The following is an 18,049-nucleotide window of genomic DNA, read 5'->3' on the forward strand; positions in this document are numbered from 1 at the left end:
CTATGCAGAACTCCACACCAATATCCCCTGAACATTTGCCACATTTCTTCTGTACTTTTCCGAGAACATCTGTTCCCAATTTAAGCTTCCAATTTCCTGCCTGTTAGCCTCATAACTCCCCTTACTCCAATTAAATGCTTTTCTAACTTGTCTGTTCTTCTCTCTCTCCAATGTAAAGGAGATAGAATTATGATCACTATCTCCAAAATGCTCTCCCACTGAGAAACCTGACACCTGACCAGGCTCATTTCCCAATGCCAAATCAAGTACAGTCTGTCCTCTTGTAGGCTTATCTACATATTGTGTCAGGAAACCTTCCTGAACACACCTAACAAACCCCCACCCCATCTAAACTCCTTGCTCTAGCAAGATGCCAACTGATATTTGGGAAATTAAAATCTCCCATCACGACTACTCTGTTATTATTACACCTTTCCAGGATGTGTTTCCCTATCTGCTCCTTGATATCCCTGTTACTATTGGGCAGCCTATATAAAACACCCAGTAAAATTATTGACCCTTTCCTGTTCCTAACCTCCACGCACAGACTCCCTAAACAATCCCTCCATGATGTCCACCTTTTCTGCAGCCATGACACTATCTCTGATCAACAATGCCACGTCCCCACCTCTTTTGCCTCCCTCCCCGTCCTTTCTGAAACATCTAAAACCTGGCACTTTAAGTAACCATTCCTGTCCCTGACCCATCCTAATCTCTGTAATGGCCACCACATCATAGCTCCAAGTACTGATCCACACTGTAAGCTCATCCGCTTTGTTCACAATACTCTTTGCATTAAAACAGACACATCTCAAACCGTCAGTGATTGATTCTGATTCTTACATGCATGTCCTCTTGTGTTTGAGATGTCTACCCTGAGAAAAGGATTCTGTCTAGTCTTTCTATTCCTCAATTTTATTAACTTCCATCAGGTCACCAAGTTTTTCTAGCTTCTCTGTATAGCTCATACCCTCTAATTCAGGGAGCATCCTGGTGCACCTCTTCTGTACCCTCTCCACAGCCTTCACATTCTTCCTAAAATGGGGCAATCAGAATTGTGCACAATATTCCAAGCTCAGCATAACCAGAGTTTTATAGAGATTCAACATGTCTTCCTGACTCTTGCTTAGTGTCCCAACCAACAAAGGGAAGCATGTCATACCACAACTACTTACATTACCACCTTCAGGGAACAATAGATTTGGATCCCAAGATCTCTCTGTACATCAACTCAGTTAAGGATCCTGCCACTAGGTGCATAATTTTCCCTTATATTTGACCTCCCAATATGTAACACCTTAATTATTTGGATTAAGCTCCACCTGTCATTTCACCGCCTAAAACTGTAAGTGAAGATATCCGACTGTATCCTTTGATGGCCTTCTTCACTCTCCACAACTCCACCAATCTTTGTGTTGCTTGCTAACTTACTAGCCTACCTATGAACATTTTCATCCATGTCACTGATAAATATCACAAACAGTTCCCAGCGCTAATCCCTGTGGAACGTCACTAATCATGGATCTCTAGCCAGAATAACACATTTTTATAACACATCCTCTGTCTTCAATTTACAATTTAACACTGAATCCAAACTACCAAAACTCTATGGAACCCAAACAACTAAATTTTCTGGATTAAACTACCATGAAAAAAACCGTTAAAGGCTTTGCTGAGTCCATGTAGGCAACATCCACTATTCAACCCTCGTTGATTTCCTCTGTCACCTCCTCAAAAAAACCTCAGTCAAGTTTGTAAAATAAACTTAAAATGTTACAAATTGCTCTGGGACAGAGCTCACAGGTTAGGATGTATTAATGGAGACAAAACTGATAGGTCACAGAAGGTTAATATAAAGGTACATCAAGCAATTTAGACAGCAAATATAACTGGTCATCTTGCTCCAATTACAGTATGTAAATCTTGGGCGAGAATCACATTAAGTCTTGTACAAAAGTAGAAAATGTTGGAAACACTTAGCAGGTCAGGCAGCATTTCGGAACTGGGGCACTTCACTGGTAATGGGAAAGAGAAAAAAGCAGTTTTACGTTTGAGAGAGGTTGTGTGGAAGGAGAGGCAAAGAGAATGTCTCTGATAGGAATGATTATCCTTTTGTTCTATCCTTCCCTGCCTCTCTCTGTAATGTCAGTAATATTATGTCTCTTTCACAACTCTGACAAAGGGACTTCAGCTTAAAGCATTAATTCTGCTCCCCTCTTTACAGACGCTGTCCCACCTGCTGAGTGTTTCCAGCATTTTTGGTTTTTATTGAAATTTTCAACATCTGCAGTTTATTGGCTTCGATCTCTGATATCAATCTCCCCCGACTAGCTGATGACAGGACCCTGAACTCAAGGCTAGCCAACTCAACAGCCCTCGTGCCTCCTGCTCACACAGAATTCCAGAATTCCGATCCTGGGACTGACAGATGTTCTTTGTTACCCGTCGACATCGCTAGCCTTCAAGCACAGAGTGGAGACCTGGACTGCAGATGTCCTTAGCCACTCTGAGCGCCTAGTGGAAGCACAGACCACAGTGACGTCCTTCAACCATCAACATTGCTGAACTTCGAATGCAGAGCAGAAGCCTGGCTTCTAACCTGTCACCATCCTTGCCCAAAAACCTTAATCTGACCCTTAAAGTTCCTCTCTGTCCCCAAAACCATCCCCATGAGATTAATAAACAACCGTCTGAGCCACGGTTTCAATGGTTTGTGCCCTCTTGATCAGAAGGTAGGCACACAGGAAAATCAGGCAGTGTTTACATAGTTCAGTCTAATTTTTGTACTGTGTCATGTAATACCATGGTCCTGAAAATTGTTGTCTCATTTTTTTACTATGTACTGTACCAGCAGTTATGGTCGAAATGACAATAAAAAAAAGTGACGACTTGATTGACGATGAACTGCTTGAGGAGATCAATTTGATGAAGTGTTAAGGGGAAGAATGTGCTCCCAGCTGCCCCATATCTCTGGCTATCAATGGCTTCAAGATCAGCATCTCAAGACAAGGGGATACTTTGTTAAAATCTACTGAAACTGAAAATCCACTGTTGAGAAATTTTTAAAAATCTTGGTCTAAAGAGTCAACATTGCGCAATCTAACAATATACTCTTCAGAATTTCAAAAATTATAACAAAGTAAAACAATCTTTTTTCCTCTTTATTTGCAAATATAAATTATTAAGATAAAGCCAAGGACGAGTCAAAGGCGCAGCTTTCTCTTTACAAGAGTATTGGAGAAAATGGGCACTTTCACATATCACAGCCATACAACAATGGGGGCTTGTCCCCAGCTATGGTAATAATTTAAATTCTCACACAAGTGGATTGGCCCAACAAATATTCCATTGTCTCCTCTTATTTAGTGACTACATTGAGATAATGTGCAACATATTTGCTAGAGATCGTAAGTTATTCCCATTATGGTTCAACATGGCCGTCCTGCCAGCACAAGTCAATGTAAAAAACCACTCCTTAGAAATCCATGCAGACATTGCTGCTCCCCTAGCTTTCTTATTTTCTCACTTCAGCAGATCCATAAGTACAGACAGATGCTGCTATATCTTCTATTGATTATAATTGGAGTTTGAGTTTGGTTTTGGTATTAATTCAACAGAAGCCATTAAGAAACTTCCCGTACTGCAGTCTATAAATGGATTTCCATTCTTTGGACCAACACCACCATTAACTTAGGCAAGAATGTCAGTATTGGAGACTGAGAATAACAAAGAAAATTAAGGAAGGTAATGCACAAAAAAGATAGAATCAGGAGATGGTGTAGGTGTTAGTCAATCACATTACAAACTGGACTGTTACAAATATTCTTGTTAGCAGGACTGTGCCAGCAGCAGTGTTCAACTCTGCAGTCAGGTCATTCCATTCCCCTCTCAACAAGAGAGGTAAATATTTCAGTATACAAAGGCTCAACAGCAGAGTGATGCCAGCCAGAATGTGGACTTTCCATAAGGTAGCAGTTTGGGGACCAAGTCAATTAGGCTTGTAAGGAGCAAGAAACTGAATACTGTTTGTTGGGGAAAGATCTGATCAATAAAGGGAATCAACTACACACCACTGAGAGGCGTGAGAGCAGATGAAGCTAATTCTCTTTGGCGTTTCTGGACCTTTCCAAAACCCCTCTTTTTTTTGAATTGCAGAAAGCTGCACCTCCTCTGCCCAAATGGATTCCAGCCAGGCTTTTGAAAGAGAAAATACTAAATTCAGTGTGATCAAACAGATCACTCACGTCAAACTTGAGTGGGGTAAAGGAATTGTTGTTCTGGAAACTTCAGCAGAGGCAGCAGGAGACAATGCAGAAGGTAATGGGAACCTATATCATTGCATATCACCAAAATGTACCATCCTCAATGTGCTCTGCTTGGATGCATGCACTAAGGGTATTCACCATTCAACCAATGAAAAGAAGAGGGATTGATGCACCAAAGGAAATTGACTATCGGCCATTAGGGAAAAGAATAACACATATACCAACTGGCAGTGAACCAGCTTACATCAGATAGAAAATGGATGCATATGTCGTGACTAGCTATCCACACACGTAGCTTTGCTTTCTTATGGTGCACTGGAATGCATTTTGTCCAGGCAGCTCTCCCAGAAGTTAAGCAAGCGATCATCCCTATTGGAGCAAAAATCAGTAAAGTCTTTGAGCAGACGATCAGCGAATTTCTCATCCCCGGTGGCACTGGATCGCCAAGTTTTGGTCAACATGGTGTTGTAGGCCCAGTTATAGCCAATCTTCTCCTCACCGAAGAGGCTCTGGGTGCTGGAGCTGGTGGAATTCCTCCGCCGTCTCTGCTGGCCACTCGTCAGCTTGCGCTTGGAATAAGGCAGCTGAAGGAACACGGTCCCTAGGATGACCAACAATAACTGTGTTAAGGCCAGCCCATCACACTAAGGAACTAGTCACATATCTACCTTTTCAGCATGATCTTTTTTTAAACCATATTAGCACTTTCACTTTTACAAGAATAATACTTGGCAACTTACAGTTGGCAGACTGTGTCACTCAGAAATAGCTGAGAATACTTGAAGTATACCAGCAGACTCCCAGTAGGACAGCTATGAATATCTGATGGCACACCAGCAGACTCCTGGTGGGACAGCTGGGAATATTTGATGGCACACCAGTAGACTACTGGTGGGACAGTTGGGAATACCTCATCTATACCAGCAGACTCCTGGTAGGAACCTACAAGGTCATGCCAGCGCTCTTAGTGGGTCAGCTAGGAATCTGATCACATACCAGCAGACTGCTGGGAATTCCTGAACACATACTCTGGATACTCATCATGGCTGGGGTGCGAAAGGAAGGACATGCAGGAAAACAAAGGAAATCTCTTTTAGGATAAAAAGCCTTACTCCTAATTCCTGTGAATGCAAACCACAAAACAGTAAATCCAAACCCAGTATATGGAGGAGGCTTTGTTGGCCCAGAGTGACTGGCTGGACAATTTTGTAGCGCAGCTATACAGTAGAGACTGTTTGTACCTGAACTGGAGAAGGACTAATATCCTGGCAATATGGTTTGCTAGTGCTGCAAGGTGAGATTTAAACTAGAGTTGCAGGGGGATGGGAACCAGAATGCCAGAACAGATATGGAGGATTATGGAGCCAGATGTTGTTAAGACCTCAGACAAAGTCAAGAAACAAAACGTACAACTAATATTCTGGGCTGTGTATATTTCAATGCAGGAATTGTAGGAAAGGCTGATGGGCTCAGAGCATGGATCAACACCTGGAATTATGGTATTGTAGCCATTAGTGAAACTTGGCCGCTGGGAGGGGTGGGGATCCATCATTTGAGATGCAACACAGCGGGAGGGATTAAAGGAGTTAGGGTGGCATTACTAGTCGGGGAAGTGTCACAACAGTGCTTAGTCAGGACACTCTGGAGTACTCGTCTAGTGGGTGCTATCGGTGGAACTAAGAAATACAAAGGTATGACAGATAAGTGGGTAACAATCAGAAGAGGGAAGAGCAAAAATCAGATTCTAGAGAGTACCCCTGTGGCTGTCCCCCTTAACAATAGTTGGGGGGGAAGACAACGTATCCAGGGAAAGCAACAGTGGCCACACCTCTGGCACAGAGTCTGGCCCTGTGGCTCAGAAGGGTAGGGAAAGGAAGAGAATGGCAGCAGTGATAGGGGACTCTATGGTTAGGGGGTCAGACAGGTGATTCTGTGGACACAGGAAAAGAAGTATGGATGGTAGTTTGCCTCCCAGGTGCCAGGGTCCGGGATGTTTCTGATCACGTCCATGATATCGTGTGGTGGGAAGGAGAACAGCCAGAGCCAGAGGACAACCAATATGTACCAACAACATGGGTAGGAAAAGGGAGGAGATCCTAAAAACAGAAAAAAGGGAGTTAGGAAGGAAATTGAGAAGCAGGACCACAAAGATAGGAATCCCGGGATTACCGCCTGTGCCACGCGATGATCAATATGGGAATAGAGTGAGGTGGAGGATAAATGCATGGCTGAGGGATTGGAGCAGGGGGCAGGGATTCAGATTTCTGGATCATTGGGACCTGTTTTGGGGCAGGAGCGACCTATACAAAAAGGACGGGTTGCACTTGAATTCCAGGAGGACCAATATCCTGGCAGGGAGGTTTGCTAAAGCTGCTGGAGAGAGTTTAAATTACAATTGCTGGGGGGAGGAGTGGGAACCAAACTGAAGAGATGGAGGAAGGAGCAGTTGGCTCACAAATCAAGAAAGCTTGGAGACAGTGTGAGAAGGAGGATAGCCAGGTAATAGAGAAGGGATATATTGAGACTGATTGTTTGAGATGTGTCTATTTTAATGCAAGGAGTCTATTTTAATGCATGAACAAAGCAGATGAGCTTAGAGCATGGATCAGTGCTTGGAGCTTTGATGTTGTGGACATTACAGAGACCTGGATGGCTCAGGGGCAAGAATGGTCAGAGTGCCAGGCTTTACCTGTTTCAGAAAGGACAGGGAGAGAGGCAAAAGAGGAGAGGGTGTGGCACTGCTGATGAGAGATAGTGTCATGGCTGCAGAAAAGGAGGAAGTCATGGAGGGATTATCTACTGAGCCTCTGTGGGTGGAAGTTAGGAACTCTACTGGGTGTTTTTTTTATAGACCACCCAATAGTAACAGGGACATTGAGGAGCAGATAGGGAGACAGATTCTGGAAAGGTACAATAATAACAGGGTTGTTGTGGTGGGAGATTTTAATTACCCCAATATTGGGAAAAATGCATCTCCCTAAGCAAGGAGATTGGATGGGGTGGAGTTTGTTAGGTGTATTCCTGACACAATATGTCGATAAGCCTATATGAGAAACGTCTGTATTTGATCTGGTATTGGGAAATGAACCAGATCTCTCAATGGGAGAGAATTTTGGAGATAGTGATCAAATTCTACCTCTCTTACCATAGCATTGGAAAGGAATATACAAGTTAGGAAACAATTTAAGTGGAGTAAGGGAAAATATGAAGCTATCAGACAGGAACTTGGAAGCATAAATTGGGAACAGATGTTTGGAGAAGGAAGTCTGAGAATCAGAACAGGAGTGCTGCGGGAACCATTTTGATTTTTTCTTCTCATCGGGGTTAAGAGAGGCGGGACTGCACAGGCGTGTGACGTCAGGCAGAGAAGCGTGGAAGATTTAAAAGGAACACAGCCTTATACAGTGGGCAGTGTCGTTCACGGGCAGTGGAGTGAGCTGGGAGCAGAGTGAAGGCTTAAGGACTTTGGCTCAACAAGCTTAGGTGGAAACAGGTGAGGCAAGATAGGTTTAGTTTTAGTTTTTCCTGTTATTTGAGGAAAGGGGGAATTATGAGTGTGAGGGCAGCTTGTTGTTCTCGGGGTCGGATGTGGGAGGTCCTGGAGTCTCCTAGCCTCCCAGACGTTCATATCTGCGCCAGGTGCGCCGAGCTGCAGCTCCTAAGGGACCGTGTTAGGGAACTGGGGCTGCAGCTCGATGACCTTCATCTGGTCAGTGAGAGTGAGGAGTTGATAGAGAGGAGTTACAGGCAGGTGGTCACACCAGGGCCACGGGAGGCAGACAAGTGGGCCACGGTTAGGAGAGGGAAGGGGAAGAGTCAGGTACTAGAGAGTACCCCAGTGGCTGTCCCTTTGACAATAAGTACTCCTGTTTGAGTACTGTTGGGGGACACAGAGTCCGGCCCTGTAGCTCAGAAGGGTAGGGAAAGGAAGAGGAAGGCAGTAGTAATAGGGGACTCGATAGGGGGTCAGATAGGCGATTCTGTGGACGCAGTCAGGAGAGTTTGTCTCCCTGGTGCCAGGGTCCGGGATGCTTCTGATCGCGTCCAAGATACCCTGAAGTGGGAGGGTGAGGAGCCAGAGGTCATGGTACATATAGGTACCAATGACATAGGTAGGAAAAGGGAAGAGGTCCTGAAAGGAGAATATAGGGAGTTAAGAAGGGAGTTGAGAAGAAGGACCGCAAAGGTAGTAATCTCAGGATTACCATGCGACAGTGAGAGTAGAAATGGAATGAGATGGAGGATAAATGCGTGGCTGAGGGATTGGAGCAAGGGGCAGGGATTCAAGTTTCTGGATCATTGGGACCTCTTTTGGGGCAGGTGTGACCTGTACAAAAAGGACGGGTTGCACTTGAACCCTAGGGGGACCAATATCCTGGCGAGGAGATTTACTAAGGCTCCTGGGGAGACTTTAAACTAGAATGGTTCGGGGGTGGGAATCAAATTGAAGAGACGAGGAGAGAGGAGGTTAGTTCACAAATAGAGAAAACTTGTAGACTGTGTGAGGGAGGATAGGCAGATGATACAGAAGGGGAGCGCTGAGACCGAAGATGTAGGGGAGAAGGAAGAAAAAGAAGATAGTAAAGTTGTTTGCACCAATAGGGATAAACAGAGAGTAAGAGGTGGAAAATTTCTTAAATGCATTTGTTTTAATGCTAGGAGCAGTGTAAGAAAGGTGGATGAGCTTAGAGAATGGGTAGATACCTGGAAAAATGATTAGCTATTAGTGAAACATGGTTGCAGGAGGGGTGTCATTGGCAACTAACTATTCCTGGATTTCGTTGCTTCAGGTGTGATAGAATCGGAAGGGCAAGAGGGGGAGGTGGTGCATTGCTTGTCAGAGAAAATATTACAGTGGTGCTCTGGCAGGATAGATTAGAGGGCTCGTCTAGGGAGACTATTTGGGTGGAATTGAGGAATGGGAAAGGAGTAGTAACACTTATAGGGGCGTATTATAGACCGCCTAATGGGGAGTGAGAATTGGAGGAGATTGCAGATATTTGCAGTAAACACAAGGTTGTAATTGTGAGAGATTTAAAATTTCCCACACATAGACTGGGAAGCCCATTCTGTAAAAGGGCTAGATGGTTTGGAGTTTGTAAAATCTGTGCAGGATAGTTTTTTGCAGCAATACATAGAGCTACCAACTACAGAAGGGGCAGTGTTGGATCTCCTGTAAGAGAATGAGATAGGTTAGGTGACAGAGGTATGTGTTGGGGAGCACTTTGGGACCAGTGATCACAATGCCATTAGTTTCAATATAATTATGGAAAAGGATAGGTCTGGACCCAGCGTTGAGATTTTTGATTGGAGAAAGGCTAACTTTGAGGAGATGCAAAAGGATTTAGAAGGATTGGGACAATTTGTTTATTGGGAAGGATGTAATAGAGAAATGGAGCTCATTTAAAGGTGAAATTTTGAGGGTACAGAATATTTATGTTCCTGTTAGGTTGAAAGGAAAGGTTAAAAGTTTGAAGAGAGCCATGGTTTTCAAGGGATATTGGAAACCTGGTGTGGAAAATGAAAGATCTACAATAAATATAGGCAGCATGGAGTAAATGAAGGGCTCAAGGAATATAAAGAATATAAAAAGAATCTTAGGAAAGAAATTAGAAAAGATATGAGGCAAGTAAGGTGGAAATAAGTCCAAAGGGGTTCTACAGTTATATTAATAGCAAGAGGATTGTGGGGGATAAAATTGGTCCCTTAGAGAATTCAGAGTAGAGAGCTATGTGTGGAGCCAAAAGAGATGGGGGAGATTTTGAACAATTTTTCTTCGGTATTCACTAAGGAGAAGGATATTGAATTGTGTAAGGTAAGGGAAACATGTGGGCTAGTTATGGAAACTATGATGATTAAAGAAGAGGAAGTACTGGTGCTTTTAAAGGATATAAAAGTGGATAAATCTCCAGATTCTGATAGGATATTCCCTAGAACATTGAGGGAAGTTAGTGTAGAAATAGCAGGGGCTCTGACAGAAATATTTCAGATGTCATTAGAAACAGGGATGGTGCTGGAAGATTGGTGTATTGCTCATGTGGTTCCATTGTTTAAAAAGGGTTCTAAGAGTAAACCTAGCAATTATTGGCCTGTAAGTTTGACATCAGTGGTGGGTAAATTAATGGAAAGTATTTTTAGAGATGGTATATATAATTATCTGGATAGACAGGGTCTGATTAGGAACAGTCAACATGGATTTGTGCATGGAAGGTCATGGTTTACAAATCTTACTGAATTTTTTGAAGAGGTTACAAGGAAAGTTGATGAGGGTAAAGCAGTGGATGTTGTCTAAATGGATTTCAGTAAAGCCTTTGACAAGGTACCGCATAGAAGTTTAGTTAGGAAGGTTCAATCGTTAGATATTAACATTGAAGTAGTAAAATGGATTCAACAGTGGTTGGATGGGAGATGCCAGAGAGTAGTGGTGGATAACTGTTTGTCAGGTTGGAGGCCAGTGACTAGTGGTGTGCCTCAGGGTCCAATGTTGTTTGTTATATACATTAATGATCTGGATGATGGGGTGGTAAATTGGATTAGTAAGTATGCAGATGATACTAAGATATGTGGCATTGTGGATAATGAAGTAGGTTTTCGAAGCTTGCAGAGATTTAGGCCAGTTGGAAGAGTGGGCTGAAAGATGGCAGATGGAGTTTAATGCTGAAAAGTGTGAGGTGCTACATTTTGGTAGGAATAATCTAAATAGGACATACATGGTAAATGGTAGGGCATTGCGGAATGTGGTAGAAAGAGTGATCTAGGAATAATGGTGCATAGTTCCCTGAAGGTGGAATCTCATGCGGATAGGGTGGTGAAGAAAGTTTATGGTATGCTAGCTTTTATAAATCAGAGCATTGAGTATAGAAGTTGGGATGTAATGTTAAAATTGTACAAGACATTGGTGAGGCCAAATTTGGAGTATTGTGTACAGTTCTGGTCACTGAATTATAGGAAAGATGTCAACAAAATAGAGAGAGGGCAGAGGAGATTTACTAGAATGTTACCTGGGTTTCAGTTACAGAGAAAGGTTGAACAAGTTAGGTCTTTATTCTTTGGAGCATAGAAGGTTGAGGGGGGACTCAATAGAGGTATTTAAAATTATGAGGGGAATAGATAGAGTTGACGTGGATAGACTTTTTCCATTGAGAGTAGGGGAAATTCAAACAAGAGGACATGAGTTGAGAGTTATTGGGCAAAAGTTTAGGGGTAAAAGGAGGGGGACCTTCTTTACTCAGAAAGTGGTAGCTGTGTGGAACGAGCTCCCAGTAGAAGTGGCAGAGGCAGGTTCGATATTGTCATCTTAAAAAAAAAAATTGGTTAGGTATATGGACAGGAAAGGAATGGAGGGTTATGGTCTGAGTGCAGGTCGGTGGGACTAGGTGAGAAAGCGTTCGGCACTGACTAGAAGGGCCAAGATGGCCTGTTTCTGTGCTGTAATTTTTATATGGTTATATGTCAGACAGGCGTAATACTTGTGGCGAGAAGGGAACACTTCAGCATATTTTGAGTGCATGCAGAGTCAATCTTTCCAACGGCATGTACACTTGGAGACATAACAACGTTCTCAAAGTTGTAACAGAAGCGGCTGAGCAGAGAGTACTGCAGCACAACTTATCTCAAGCCCCATGCTGCACAGAACATCGCACATCATTTGTGAAAGAAGGCTCCAAGTCAAGGGTGTACAGCGCAGGCCCACGATCAAGCATACTTTCTTCAGCCAATGACTGGTGTGTTAAGGTCAACCTGGACGGGAAAGGCAGTTTCCCGGAGCAAATTGCGTCCAGATATAATCATCTGGTCTGACACCAGCAGAGAAGTGGTTATTGTTGCCCTAGGAAGGCAACATCGATGAAGCCCATGAGCGCAAGTTAACCAAGTATGCAGAATTAAGATCAGAGTACAGAGACAGAGAGTGGAAGGTCTCATGCTATCCATTCGAAGTAGGGTGCCGCGGCTTTATTGTGTTCACTTTCCAGAAGTGGCTGCGTGACCTTGGCTTCACTAGAAGAGAGATCAGATCAACCAGCAGGGCTGTAGCTGAGGCAGGATCATAATGGGTGTGGACTAAGTACGTCCAGAGGGGCAGATAGTCGGACAGTGTATCCATCTTTTGTAAACTCTTCAGTAGCTGCATAGGTACCTGAAGAGTAGACTATCTGTTGGATGGATGCGACCAACAACTCTGACAGAGGCAGATGCCAGGTTGTTAAGCTCATCAGTGGGAGGTGGTGCTTTAGCACTGCTGGCCCACCACCTCGAGGGAGTCTTGATCATAAGTGGGCCGAAACTCCTGAAAACAGGTGGCAGATCAACTGATGATACCACAGGACAGTTAACATCTTAGTCTATGTGTATTTTCAGTTCTGGTTATATGTTATATGGTTATCAAGGAAATATATGGAAGAAATGTGGCAAATGTTCGGGGATATTTGCGTAGTGTTCTGTATAAGTATGTTCCAATGAGACAGGGAAAGGATGGTATCATACAGGAACCATGGTGTACAAAGGCTGTTGAAAATCTAGTCAAGAAGAAAAGAAAAGCTTACAAAATCAAAAAAATAGGTAATGATAGATATCTAGAAAACTATAAGGCTAGCAGGAAGGAGCTTAAGAATGAAATTAGAAAAGTCAGAAGGGGCCATGAGAAGGCCTTGGCGAGCATGACTAAGGAAAACCCCAAAGCATTCTACAAGTATGTGAAGAGCAAGAGGATAAAATGTGAGAGAATAGGACCAATCAAGTGTGACTGTGGAAAAGTGTGTATGGAACTGGAAGAGATAGCAGAGGTACTTAATGAATACCTTACTTCAGTATTCACTACGGAAAAGGACCTTGACAATTGTAGAGATGACTTACAGCAGACTGAAAAGCTTGAGCATATAGACATTAAGAAAGACATTGTGCTGGAGCTTTTAGAAAGCATCAAGTTGAATAAGTCTCTGGCAATGATGTTTGCATCATCAATGGGGACAGGAGAAGTTCCAGAGGATTGGATGTTGTCCTCTTATTCAAGAAAGGGAGTAGAGATAGCCCAGGAAATTATAGACCAGTGAGTCTTACTTCAGTAGTTGGTATGCTGGTGGAAAAGATCCTGAGAGGCAAGAATTATGAACATTTAGAGAGGCATAATAGGATTAGGAATAGTCGGTATGGCTTTGTCAAATGCAGGTCATGCCTTATGAGCCTGATTGATTTTTTTGAGGACATGACTAAACACATTGATGAAGGTAGAGCAGTAGATGTAGTGTATATGGATTTCAGCAAGGCATTTGATAAGTTACCCCATGCAAGGCTTATTGAGAAAGTAAGGAGGCATGGGATCTAAGGGAACTTTGAGTTGTGGATCCAGAATTGGCTTGCCCACAGAAGGCAAAGAGTGGTTGTAGACAGGTCATATTTGCATGGAGGTTGGTGACCAGTGATCTGTTCTGCGACCCCTTTGCGATTTTTATAAATATCCTGTATGAGGAAGTGGAGGGATGGGTTAGTAAATTTGCTAATGACACAAAGGTTGGGAGCGTTGTGATTAGTGTGGAGAGATGTCAGCAGGACATCGATAGGATGCAAAACTAGGCTGAGAAGTGACAGATGAAGTTCAACGCAGTATAGTGTGAGATGTTCATTTTGGTAGGTCAAACATGATTGCAGAATATAGTATTAATGGTAAGACAGTTAGCAGTGTGGGGAAATGAGGGATCCTGAGGTCTGACACTCAAAGCCACTGCGCAGTTTGACTCTTTGATTAAGAAGGCATCTGGTGTATTGGCCCTCACCAACCATGGGATTGAGTTTAAGAGCTGAGAGGCAATGTTACAGCTTTTTAGGGCCGTGGTCAGACCTCACTTGGAGTATGGAGCTCAGTTCTGGTTGCCTCACTACAGGAAGGATGTGGAAACCATAGAAAGGGTCCAGAGGAGATTTACAAGGGTGTTGTCTGGATTGGAGAGCATGCCTTACGAGAATAGGTTGAGCGAACTTAGCCTTTTCTCCTTGGAGCAAAGGAGGATGACAGCTGACCGGATGGAAGTGTCTAAGATGATGAGAGGCATTGATCCTGTGGATAGTCAGGGGTTTTTTCCCAGGGCTGAAATTGCTAACACAAGAGGGCACAGTTTTAAGGTGCTTGGAAGTAGGTACAGAGATGTCAGTGTGTGTTGTTGTTGTTGTGTTTTTTTTTATAACACAGAGAGTAATGGTGCATGGAATGGGCTGCCAGCGACTGTGGTGGAGGCGGATACAATAGGGTCTTTTAAGAGACTCCTGGTTAGGTACATGGAGCTTAGAAAAACAGAGGGCTATGGGTAACCCTAGGTAATTCTTAAAGTATGCACATGTTCGGCACAGTACTGTTGGCCGAAGGACCTGTATTGTGCTGCAGGTTTTCTCTGTTCCTATGACCTCGTTAATGGGGCTATATTATAGACAGTCCACAGGATTTAGAGGAACAAATTTGCAGAGAGATCACAAACTGCTGCAAGAAACATGTTATTGTAGGTGATTTTAACTTTCCACATATTGACTGGGACTCCCATACTGTAAAATGACTAGATTGGATAGTTTGTCAAATGTGTTTAGGACAGTTTCCTTAATCAGTACATAGAAGTCACAACAGAAGAGCATGCAATACTTGATCTCTTATCAGGGAATATGGGACAGGTGACAGAAGTTTGTGTAGGGGATCACTTTGCTTCTAGTGATCATTAGTTTCCAAGTAAATCTGGGAAAAGATATGTCTGGTCCATGGATTGAGATTCTAAATTGGAAAAAGGCAAATTTTGATGGTATCAGGAAGGATCTGGCAAGTGTGAATTGGGACAAATGGTTTTCTGGTAAAGGTGTACTTAGTAAGTGAGAGGTCTTCCAAAGTGAAATTTTGTATATGACTGTCAGAATAAAAGGTGAAGATAATGAGTGCAGGGAACCTCGGCTTACAAGAGAGATTGAGCCCCGGCATAGGAAAAATAGCAGATGCATCGCAGATATAGGCAGGTTGAAGCAAATAAGAAGCTTATGTAGTATAAGAAATGCAAAAGAACACTAAAGAAAGAAATTGGGAGGGCTAAAAGATGGTCTGAAGTTGCTCTAACAGACAAGTGAAGCTGAATCCCAAGGAATTCTACAGATATGCTAAGAACAAAAGGATTCCATGGGACAAAATTGAACCTCTGAAAGATCAGAATGGAGCTGAAAGAGATGGAGGAGATCATAAGTGGAATTTTTGCATCTGTCTTTACTCGGGAGATGGACACATAGTCTACAGAAGTGAGGCAAAGCAGCAGCACCGTCATGAACCCTATATAGTGTTTGCTGTCAGGGTGGATGAATCCCAGTGCCTGACAAGGTGTTTCCTTCGATCCAGTGCGAGGCAAGCACAGAATTTGCAAGGGCCCTAGCAGAGATATTTAAATCATCCTTAGCAACAGGTGAGGTACTGGAGGATACCTAATGTGGTTCCACTATTTAAGAAAGATTCTAAAAATAAACCAGTAAATTATAGGCCAGTGAGCCTGTCACCAGTAGTAGGAAAGTTGTTGGAAGGAATTCTAAGGGACTGGATATACCAGTATTTGGGTAGACAGGGCCAGATTAGGGATAGTCAGCATGGCTTTGTACCTGGTAGGTTGTGTCTAGCCAATCATATTGTGTTTTTTTGAGGAAGTTACCAGGAAACAGGATGAAGGAAAGGCTGTGGATGTTGTCTACATGGTCTTTAGCAAGGCATTTGACAAGGTCCCACATGGGAGGTTGGTCAAGAAGGTTCAGTTGCTTCAAGATGAGATAGTAAATTAGATTAGCCAACAACTTTGAGGGAGACATCAGAGAGTGGTAGTAGATGGTTGGCTCTCTGACTGGGACTAGTGGAGTGCCGCAGGGATCAGTGCTGGGCCCTTGTTATTTGTGATCTGGATAAAAATGTTGTTAACTGGATCAGCAAATTTGCAGATGACACCAAGACTGGGGGTGTATTGGACAGCGAGGAAGACTATCACAGCTTGCAGCAGGATCTGGACCAGCTGGAAAAAAAGGGGCTGAAAAATGGCAGATTGAACTTAATGCAGACAAGTGCAAGGTTTTGCACTTCAGTAGGACTAACCGGGTAGGCCTTACACAGTGTACTGAGGAGTGTAGTAGAACAAAAGGATCTAGAAACGCAGATCCATTTTTGGCATATTGACCTTCATAGATCAAAGTATTGAGTACAAGTGTTGGGATGTTATGTTGAAGTTGTACAAGACTTTGGCAAGGCCCAGATTGGAGTATTGCATGCAGTTTTGGTTACCTGCCTACAGGAAAGATGTAAATAAGGTTGAAAGAGTACAGAGAAAATTTACAAGGATGTTATTGGGACTGAAGGACCCGAGTTGTAAGGGAAGATCGAATAGGTTAGGACTTTATTCCATGAAAAGTAGATGATTGATAGAGATTTGATAGACAATAGACAATAGGTGCAGAAGTAGACCATTCGGCCCCTCGAGTCTGCACCGCCATTCTGAGATCATGGCTGATCATTCACTATCAATACCCAGTCCCTGCCTTGTCCCCATATCCCTTGATTCCCCTATCCATCAGATATCTATCCAGCTCCTTCTTGAAAGCATCCAGAGAATTGGCCTACACCGTCTTCCGAGGTAGTGCACTCCACACCTGCACAACTCTCTGGGAGAAGAAGCTCTTCCTCAACTCTGTTTTAAATAACTGACCTCTTATTCTCAATCCATGCCCTCTGGTACTGGACTCTCCCAACATCTGGAACATATTTCCTGCCTCTATCAAATCCTTTAATTATCTTAAACGTTTCAATCAGATCCCCTCTCAATCTCCTCAATTCCAGCGTGTACAAGCCCAATCTCTCCAATCTCTCTGCGTAAGACAGCCCTGCCATCCCAGGAATCAACCTAGTGAATCTATGCTGCACTTCCTCAACTGCCAGAATGTCCTTCCTTAAACCTGGAGACCAAAACTGTACACAATATTCCAGGTGTGTTCTCACCAGGGCCCTGTACAAATGCAAAAGGACATCCCTGCTCTTGTATTCAATTCCCCTTGTAACAAAGGCCAACATTCCATCTGCCCTCTTCACTGCCTGTTGCACTTGCTCATTCACCTTCATTGACTGGTGAACTAGGACTCCTAGGTCTCTTTGCATTTCTCCCTTACCTAACTCTACACTGTTCAGACAATACTCTGCCCTCTTGTTCCTGCTTCCAAAGTGGATAACTTCACATTTATTCACATTGAATGACATCTGCTAAGTATCTGCCCACTCACTCAGCCTATCCAAGTCTCCCTGTATTCTCCTAACATCCTCTTCGCATGTCACACTGCCACCCAGTTTAGTATCGTCAACAAACTTGTTGATATAGTTTTCAATGCCCTCATCTAAATCATTGACATAAATCGTAAAGAGCTGTGGTCCCAATACAGAGCCCTGTGGTACCCCACTAGTCACCTCCAGCCAGTCTGAGAAACACCCATTCACTGCTACCCTTTGCTTTCTATCTGCCAACCAGTTTTCTATCCATGTTGAAACCCTGCCCCCAATGCCATGAGCTTTGATTTTACTCACCAATCTCCTATGTGGCACCTTATCGAATGCCTTCTGAAAATCTAGGTATACAACATCCACTGGCTTACCCTCGTCTAACATCCTTGTTACACCCTCAAAAAACTCCAACAGATTTGTCAAGCATGATTTGCCCTTGGTAAATCCATGCTGGCTCGGCCTAATCCTATTTCTGCCATCTAGATGTGCCACTATTTCGTCCTTAATAATGGACTCAAGCATC

At 43.3% G+C, this 18,049-nt stretch overlaps 1 protein-coding gene across 9 annotated transcripts in view; it reads right to left on the reverse strand.

Moving 5' to 3' along the window:
• Positions 1-3,143: 3,143 nt before the first annotated feature.
• Positions 3,144-18,049, reverse strand: part of depdc5 (DEP domain containing 5, GATOR1 subcomplex subunit) — a 252,686-nt gene continuing 237,780 nt past the window's right edge. For 7 of the 9 annotated variants that reach the window (XM_059983254.1, XM_059983250.1, XM_059983249.1 and 4 more), the window contains one exon: positions 3,144-4,866. In XM_059983254.1, coding sequence (XP_059839237.1) covers positions 4,571-4,866 — 296 coding nt within the window. In that variant the 3' untranslated portion in view covers positions 3,144-4,570. The remainder of the gene's footprint in view (positions 4,867-18,049) is intronic. The other 2 variants (XR_009514532.1, XR_009514533.1) reach the window with 2 other exon arrangements.

The sequence above is a fragment of the Hypanus sabinus genome, chromosome 10, assembly GCF_030144855.1.
Source record: "Hypanus sabinus isolate sHypSab1 chromosome 10, sHypSab1.hap1, whole genome shotgun sequence".
NCBI lineage: Eukaryota > Metazoa > Chordata > Chondrichthyes > Myliobatiformes > Dasyatidae > Hypanus > Hypanus sabinus.